General features: G+C 42.0%; 1 protein-coding gene across 1 annotated transcript; it reads right to left on the bottom strand.

Annotated features, from left to right (window-relative positions):
- Positions 1–35: 35 nt before the first annotated feature.
- LOC139931189 (tyrosinase-like) lies at positions 36–3,890 on the bottom strand. The gene is made up of 5 exons (XM_071924627.2): positions 3,069–3,890; positions 2,031–2,247; positions 1,141–1,288; positions 873–1,054; positions 36–301 (listed from the first exon to the last, which is right to left on the bottom strand). The coding sequence occupies exons 1-5, from the start codon at positions 3,888–3,890 to the stop codon at positions 36–38; spliced, it is 1,635 nt and encodes a 544-aa protein (XP_071780728.2).
- Between the last annotated feature and the right edge of the window lie 5,212 nt (positions 3,891–9,102).

Raw genomic sequence — 9,102 nt, 5'->3', positions numbered from 1 at the left:
CATGGAGGTAATCACTACACTGGGTTGCTGCACCTTCACATAGTGGTTTGGTAGTTGTGGTAGTTTGTTTCCTCTGTGTCGCTGCTGAAGATAAGGGGCTGTCTTTCTGGGAGAGCGAACAAGCTTTTCCACTTCCTCACATGCAGCCAGGACGAGCCGCCGTATCGCCTGCTTGCAGTCCGGACGGCCGCAGCTACGGCTATCGCAACGATTCCTCCCAAGAGCCCCGCAAGCAGCAGCCAGGGCCACGCTTCCCGCAGCTGCTCCAGGTAGGGAGCCATGGATTCTGCTAGCCGCTGGTCTGTAGAGGAAGAGAGGGTGGAGATCACAAGAAAGTGGATGAAATGTTTCAGTTTGAGCTCCAAAATGAGAGTCCCACCATTTAAAAAAGTGACACCTACTCTAATAAAATGAGAGCACAAAATTAAAACAAGTATGATTTTTTAAAGGATAGTAGGTAACCTAAGTTCTTGGTTGACAAAATAATAATACTTTTACAGACGCTATCTTCTATCATTTAGAGATATTGCAGTTAACCTCAGGTTAAGATTTTCTTGTTTCCAAATTATCTAAGGATTGCATTCTTCAGATGTAGTTCTTTTGCATTTGAATAATTCAATCAAGTCTTTAAAATAAAGTCTTAAATAAGTCTTTAAATAAGAAAAGGAATAAACAGTGACAAGAGGAAACAATCAAAAGGAAGACTTCATTATACTTCAGAATTCAATCAAGTCTTTAAATTCAAGTCTTTAAATAAGAAAAGGAATAAACAGAGACAAGAGGAAACAACTAAAAGAAAGACTTTGTAATCGATTTGCTCAGTTGCATATGCATATTGGAAATAGAAAAAAATCCATTCAGAGTGAACTCACTGGCATCTAGCAGATAGGAGTATTCATATCCCAGGTCCTTGCTGGAAATGAAGAATTCTCTGTTCCTGTGGAGGGGCAGGAAGGGCACCATGTGGTACTCGCTGTTGTGCCCTATGGGAGCGTTAGACTCTGGGTACTGGGACAGAGATGGACGGTGCCTCCTTAGCCACTCCTCATAGATGCTTAACATGGAGAAAGGGAAAAAAGTGGGAGTTTATACAACGCATGTGTGTGTGAATGATTAAGAGTGTGTATCTGTGTGCCTCACCTGTCTACAAAAGCATGGTGGAGGAGGAATATGGGGTCGTTTGCGGAGCCTTGCACGGAGGACATGGAGCCGTTCATGAAGACGTGGAGCGCAGCGTGCATGCCCATACGAGGGCTGTTCCCCAGCCCGGTCTGGGGGTCCCCGAAACCTGTGGAACCCCAAGTGTTTCATCAGCAGTGGAGATGGGGGCAGCAGCACACAGCAGTGTTTATGGTGTCAGATAGGATAGACACACACACACACACAAGCACACAAGCACAAACATATACTTTCACTGGAGACTGCATCTGATAAAAAGGAAGAGTTTTGTTGCAAATTGAGATATTCACTATTTGACAAGTGGTTGATATCTCATTTTGTCATTTTGTCATTATTTCTGAGAAAAGGATTGATAGCACAAAATCAAAACATATGGTATTCTTAAAGGAAAGTAGGTAACTCTTTGGTCTTTGGTTGAGGATATGATAAGAATTGAATCATTCATAATTTTGAAATATTATATATATATATTCAAAATGGATAATTGGAGTGTTTTGGAATATAACTCCTTAAATAGACAAGCATAGCATCTTCATAAAAGATTTCTATGGCAACAGCAATCTGTATCAAGATCTCCTACACCTACAGTGTACTATCTTTCTTTTCTAGGGAAGATGAGGCATCAGATCTGATGCAGGAAACCCATGAACCACCAAGGGGCCCCAAAACTATAAATGTTGGATAGGTCTATTGATTTTGAAGCAGTCCACAAGGGTTTTAGTTTCAGCTGTGATACACATAGCACCTCAGTGAGAGTGAAGACAGAACCGTGTATATCACACAGACTTGTGGAGCAGGACAGTGTGTGTGTGTGTGTGTGTGTGTGTGTGTCGTGGTCCAAATGCTCTGACCCTCCAGAGTGTTCCTGAAGCTCATGTTGGCGCTGCGGTCCATGGCTCCAGTGTCGTAGCTGTTCAGACTGAGAGTGAACTCCACCTCTGCTGAGGTTGGTAATCGTTCCACTACGTTACGGTTCTGGTTTCCAGGGTTACGACGCAGCGGGCCTTCGTCGCTGGCATCACACAGCACTCCTCTGTCATTATACTCCCCTGCTCTGGAGCACAGGACCTGTTCACACACACAAACACACACACATACAATGCAATGCATGAAAGTGTCAACATGAATTCCATGCACACTTGGATCAGTTATACATGGTAGGCTACTTGAAGCAAGTTAACTTTTGTGTGTGTGTGTGAGAGAGAGAGAGAGAGAGAGAGAGAGAGAGAGAGAGAGAGAGAGAGAGAGAGAGAGAGAGAATGGTGGAAGAAGTAAAATGATTTACTTAAGTAAAGGTAGAAATGGTTTGCAGACTTTTTTTTTAAATAACAATTACGCTATTTATGGTTGCTACTGCTCTTTTGAAGCCAACACATGTATCATTTGTAGGTAATCGCAAGTTTTATAAAGGCCTAAAATACTATTTTCATCAAAACAACCAGTAGTCCAGCTGCACAAGTTAGATGGATCCAAGGTAAAGTAGAATATTTTCTTTGGCCTAAAGTTACATTTCTTACTGTGTGCATTTGAAGTTTTTTGTGGTTTCATCTAATTTTAACAAGAAAAGTGAACATTTTCATAATTTGTAGGATAGACCACTGGTTCCAAGTGAGGTGGGAACCACGAGGGGCCCTTGAGGGCATTTCAGGGGATACCCAGCAAAAGTAGGCCTAAAGTAAGTAAAGTGTAGGCATGGACACCTCAGAACTGTACATCAGCACAGTATTTAACAAAAAACAAACAAAAACAAACAGTATTTAACTAAAAATGTCTGTCAGTCATAAATATTAGATGATTAGAGAATAAAGTTATAAAATAAAATAGGAACGTGGTTTATATCCACCCCAGGAGAGGAGGGGCTGGAGGAGTGAGTTTGTTTTTATTTTTACCCTCCAAGAGGAGAAGACAGAGCCGGGGCTGAGCAGGTTGGGGTCGCGGGGGCTCCGGTCCCCCATCAGCTCGTCCGTGCACACATCGCAGCCCCGGGCGTCCCTCCAGTCCCAGTAGGGGATGGTGAAGCTCATGTCTCCGCTCAGCTTCCTAATCTCGTGCTCCCAGTGCAGCAGGTACACGCGGTGCCACGGGAGAAAGGCGGGCGCCCAGTGAGCAAAGTCCACATCGGTCCACACATTCCCCGGACCCCCTAACAGGGCGTTCCGGGAGACATAGTAATGCATCCACACAAACACATCATACACGGACACGTCGGCGAACATGGGGCTGGAACCGTTCTCCATCTCCTGGTAGGTCCCCGTGGCCACGACATAGTCGGTGCTGACTGTCTGCTTGGCCAAGTTGAGGTAGGACACAAATCTCAGCCTCTCGGCCCGGGACAGGTGAAAGATGTTCCGCCTCAGAGACTCTCTCCTCTCGTTGCAGTTGACTCCAAAGTAACCAAACTTGCAGTCCGCGCAGTTAAAGCCCATGAAGTTCCCCGCGCACCGGCAAGTCCTGTTATAGAAGACCAAGGGCCACTTCTCCCTGTCGTCCAGCCCGGAGAAGGGGTACTGTGGCCCATCGGGAAAGTCCGGCACCTCCACATCCTGGCAGAAGCCCCGGCCGGAGCTGGCTCCGCAGGCCGAGCCGTCCCCCTCCCAAGGCGGGCAACACTCCTTAGTGCGCAAGGCTTCCCGGGTGGCGCACAGACGGGGGAATTGTTGATAGGAGGGTACAAGACAGAGGGTGAGACTGGTGATTAACAGTGGCCACATCACAGCGAGATGATCCAGAGGCCAAGCAACCACCGAGGAATGAACTCACTACGGAAAGTTGTAGGGGCCCATGTGATCTTTCACACTGGCTTAAATTCTTCAGTGTTTCCTCCTCAGCCCTCCTCCTCCTCCTCCCCGTTCAGTCACATGCCAAGTAACCCCAGGGTGAAGCTTATTTCATGATTCATGAGGGGGGGTTAATTAGCCCAATACTCTACATCCCCAACCTTCTAATAAACTCGGTTCCAGGGGAGAAAAACATATGGTTCTCTAACGAAAAATCATTATAATATAGTCACAATATTCCTTTAGGGACTTATGCGTCTATGGCCTACTTGACTTTATAACGATAATATTCCTTTAATGGTCCTATATGGACTTGCAGTTTTGTTTTTTTGTGATATGTGTATCCTTCTAAACTTCGTTTTAAGACCATTAGAGCTATTGATCTTTACGCATTTCTGTCATTAGAATTATGGGTTTTGGGCTATTATATACCAACTTGTCTTAAAAGGTTTCTGTCTGTGCAAGCATGGTACATTGACATATTAGCCATCTTATTAGGCCTAGAAAGCTCCGTCTACTTATTCGTGTGTAACGGTATCCCTTATGAATAATGAATAACAACACCAAAAAATTATAAGTTCCCATATGAATATCAAATGAATATTATGACGATACCATAGGGGATAAAATGCCATAATGACTATAAACTCCGAGCTGATACCAAGTCCCTATAGGAATATTATAGGGATATTACAGTGGTTTTCTGTTGGGGAATGCTGACTGGTTGGCGTATCCGAGTCAGATGAGCATCAAACAGGCGCATAACTCATGATTTCCCCCTTGTTTGCACAACATTATGATTCTGAGACCACAAAGTAAACTGTTATCCTTGGCATTAATGGGAAGAAAATCACCATGACCAAACTGTGAGCAGACACCCTTACCAGGAAGAAGTAATGACAGGCAGATATTTTAGAAGGGTACAATACAAAATATCACAGCGAAATTTTAAAATGCCGTGCAGCTATAGGTCAAACACTATATGGCCTATACCACAGAAAATCTAGTAAGCCTAGTATAGTCATAGAAGATGAAAACAAAAGTAGGCTATAATAAGGTTACCAATTCCCTCTTGAGTAGCCTACCACATAGACCTGAAAGTCCGTCCAGGAATATTATACAGTAGGAATATTGTACTATAGCACAGAAAATCCTATAGCTTAGTAAGAAATAACATAAAGTAGCCTATAAGATGACTGTAAACTCTATAGGCCTAAATCTGAATATTCTCTATGAAGTAAGATCAACATCGACCACGTGAAGAGTGCTTTCAAAATGGAATTTATTGTCACAGAAAGTTGCTGCAACTTAGACCAATATCTCTCCTCGTCATCACCCGTACAATCTCCATCTTTCATCACTCACTAGACGGCCTGCAGGGATTCTTCGGAACTTCTACTTTTCAGGGAAAAAAGACGACATTCTTCGCTTGAAAAAAAAATCTGGTGAGGTCCATAAAGTGAGTGTTTGCCTACGGCTACTCCGAGAAGCGGTGTTTGCGTTGGTAGGTTACGTTGTAGTGTTTTCTCAGAAAAAAAGAAAGAAAAACAACTGACTGTTTCTCCTGACTGTTTCACATGAATGGCTTTCTGCACAGTAGAGAGATAACCTTTAGACCATCGATAAAAGATCACAATGGAACATTCACTGAAGCTTTTTTGTGCAACTCTTGTTATTTTAAGGTAATAATATTAAAGTCAGTGAACACAGTCCACAGCAGAGGGCGTTGTGTGACTATTGCCAACATCATTCTGTTTCTGCATATGGCACTGGATATGGCTCTCTCTCTCTCTCTCTCTCTCTCTCTCTCTCTCTCTCTCTCTCTCTCTGGGCAATTAACAAACCATGAATTTGCACTTAGAATTTGGTTATTTCATTCATCCAATGAAAGTCTAAGCCAGGATTTCCAAACGGTTTTCTTTGATGGACTCCCAGTTAAGTAGCTACACATTAAACCCCCATTTGATTATACTTTGCCCCTAAGGAACACGATCTGAAAAGATGTTTTGCTGTTGAACATGCCTTCATGCTGTTTCACATACAGTGGGACAGTGAACCCTATGAATAAACAATCATCTTTACACATTTTCTCATTGTGCTAACTTCTAGGGAGTGAAATAATGAGGGGAAGGACCCTCCTCAAGGACCCCCGGTGGTCCCTGTACCTCATTCTGGAAACCACTGGTCTATCCTACAAATTATAAAAGTGTTTACTTTTCTTGTTAAAATTAGATGAAACCACAAAAAACTCCAAACACAAACAAGCCACTGTGACTTCCATGTGACTTCTTGTTCCCACGTCATAGATAGATTGATGGTATCTGAGTTGCATAGATGTAAGAAATAGAGACTTTACTGACCAGGGTTTATCCATGTTATAACTTGTCTGACTCACAGCCGGGATGTCCACTGCCTCCAGAGCCTGCATGGCCAAATTAGGCTGAACTACAGCTATGACAACTGCATTTCATAACCTGGACAGACCTGACCAAAACTGGCTGCTAGACCCAACATAAAGGATGATTATTTGTATAGAATAGAACAATTCCTGTACCTGTACTTCCTACGCTTAATAGTTGGTGGTATCACTTGATTATCTGTTTCACAAAATAAGCAAATGGGAAAGTGACAATGAAACTGTCAGTTTGTTTCACTGTTCTCTCCCTATTGTGCTGAAACTACATGTTGCTTCTGCTCATTACTTTCAAATCCTGTTGTTTCTTGGCTAACTGGCTTATCCCTGGAGACACAAACCAAAGGAAACAAAAGGAAACCAAAGCATATCAACCCTCATATTATGTTTTCTTTCATTTTGGTGGGCAAGTTGGCCCCAACAGTTTAAAGGTCAACAGAATTATTCAATTGAAAATGTTAGCCCAATTTGTGTCTCACCTATTTAAAGCTTCCTTTTTGACCAATTCATTACCCCTAAATATAAAAGACAAACACATCGTCCTCCCCATAAAACACCTTTTCATGTTAGATGACCATTAAGGGAATAAATCAATTAATTCCCTTAATAATTCGGTCTATTTTTGACTGAGCCCTATTTTTCATCATTCATGATCATATTTTTCAGCATTTTCCATCATACCAATTGTTTTTGATCAAAATCTGAAGGAAGAGCGCCCACAGAACCAAACCCGACGCTCACCCACAGTAACACTGGGTCTAGGATTGGAATGGAGGGGTAACTGCTGAACCCACACATCTCCTACTGCAGAAAGTTTGTCCCGATCATGTCTATCAAGCCATGTTTCTCTGTCCTCTCTGATGTCTGACAGACAACACAGTTGACAACACCATTGTAAACAAAGTGTGCACAGGACTGTTCTTCAATTCTGTGTCTTTATTGAGAAAAATCACGTTAACGTTGAAAAGGAGGTGGCTTATTGATGTTTTGGCCTTGAAGGTTTTTATATTTCTCCAGTTTCAGCAATCTTCTACTTTCTGTGTTTATTAAAGCCAAAGAATAAAACTATCCGTTCTTGGTTCTTTTTGTTTGCTGCCTGCTGGAGATGGAAACAGATGTTAATGCTAAGCTGAAAAGAAAATGTATGTTAACAAGTTTAAAAGAATGTCCATTCTATCTGTACCTGAAGCTGTGGCTGCTCTTTTCTCTTCTTCCAGCAATAGAAGGAAGCTTATAATTATTATCCATAGGCTACAACTAAATTCCCCCTCATACAACATTTCTCTGACAAAAGACCATAACCTACGCTTTTTCTCCACTGGCTCTGTTCAGGCTGGTAGAGGCTAGCTGTGTAATGGTATGGTATGGTATGGTAGATTTGATTTACCGCCTGTCTCTTCATTGATGAGCCAGTCACCGCCCAAGAACAACGGGATCTGAAAATAACGAGCGCATGTCTCGCGCCTCGAATCAGCACTTTAGATTCAGGCTTGACAACAGCCAAACAAAAGGCAGATAATTGACAGTTTCATTTTTCTTCTTCTCCATTGTATTAAGAAGGAAAGAATGCAATGTTCAGGGTATTTTTAGTCAAGAACAATTACTTAATAATAATTAAATGTTATTCTTCCGATAAGCAATACAAAGTTCTTCAGCCATCACACAAAGTGACACCTAAATGCTGGTATGAGTGGTGATTTTCGGTGAGCTCGTTGATATTTAAATTAGCATAACTGTTGTGCGGTCACAGGTTTGCGTTTATCTGGTGTACCGCGTAGAGCGTGACTCAGCCAATCAGAAGCGGAACTATCTGTTTTATAGACATCCATTTAATAAAGCTAGGTGGGCTATTTGAAACTTAATGTTGTAGAAAACTTTTCCACGAAAGGAAACTATCTATTTGTGGTTAATGATTTCTATTTGAGGATATATGGTGACAGCAGCACAGCTAAAGCCTGGCCGCTAGACAAGGCATTTGAGTCAACTGGCAGCTTTAGTGCAAACGCCACCAGGGAAACAGAGGAATCATCTCTCACTGTTGATTGCATTAGACTTTTGGCCAACTTGTAGCCACCATAAATATCACTTTCCATAAACACCACTTTTGGTTCTTAAATGAGGATAGCCTTCATTCCTATAATTATCTATTTATTCATTTATTTGTTGTCCAGAGTAGTCTGCATTACATTTGTAATGAAAAAAAAATGAATGAAAAGAATTAAGGTATATTCATTATGTTTCATTATGTTTTCTTTCTTTCTTTCTTTCTTTCTTTCTTTCTTTCTTTCTTTCTAACATTTATTTGACTATACCCATGCGTCTCAGCCTGCATCAGCTCTCCACAGCCTTCATGCTTCCCACTGTGTTTGGAGGAGGAGGGGGGACGCTGTGTGCGTCAGTAAGTCAAACATGTTCCAATAACGGGTGATATTATCTGCTGCTATTTCCAGTTTGCTGTAGCCAGGCGCCAGACTGGGCTTGAGTCTAAACCTGCACCGCTTTCTTACTGCTTTACTGTGATCGAAATGGTCTCAAAGGGAATTAAATCTGCAAGGCGGCTGAAAGAAAACAGGTAGGCTGAAGTTCTCTGTTAATTTGGTTATGCAGAGCGCACAATAGTGAACTAATTCATTAATCCAAAAGATCATTGAAAAAACCATTGAGTTTTACATAGGCTTTTAGCATTTTATTGTACCAATAGATGTATATTTTCTGTTCAATCTGGCATGTATC

This window comes from Centroberyx gerrardi, chromosome 11 (genome assembly GCF_048128805.1).
Source record: "Centroberyx gerrardi isolate f3 chromosome 11, fCenGer3.hap1.cur.20231027, whole genome shotgun sequence".
In the NCBI taxonomy this organism is placed as follows: Eukaryota; Metazoa; Chordata; class Actinopteri; order Beryciformes; family Berycidae; genus Centroberyx; species Centroberyx gerrardi.
This window is presented reverse-complemented; position numbering and strand designations above follow the sequence as displayed.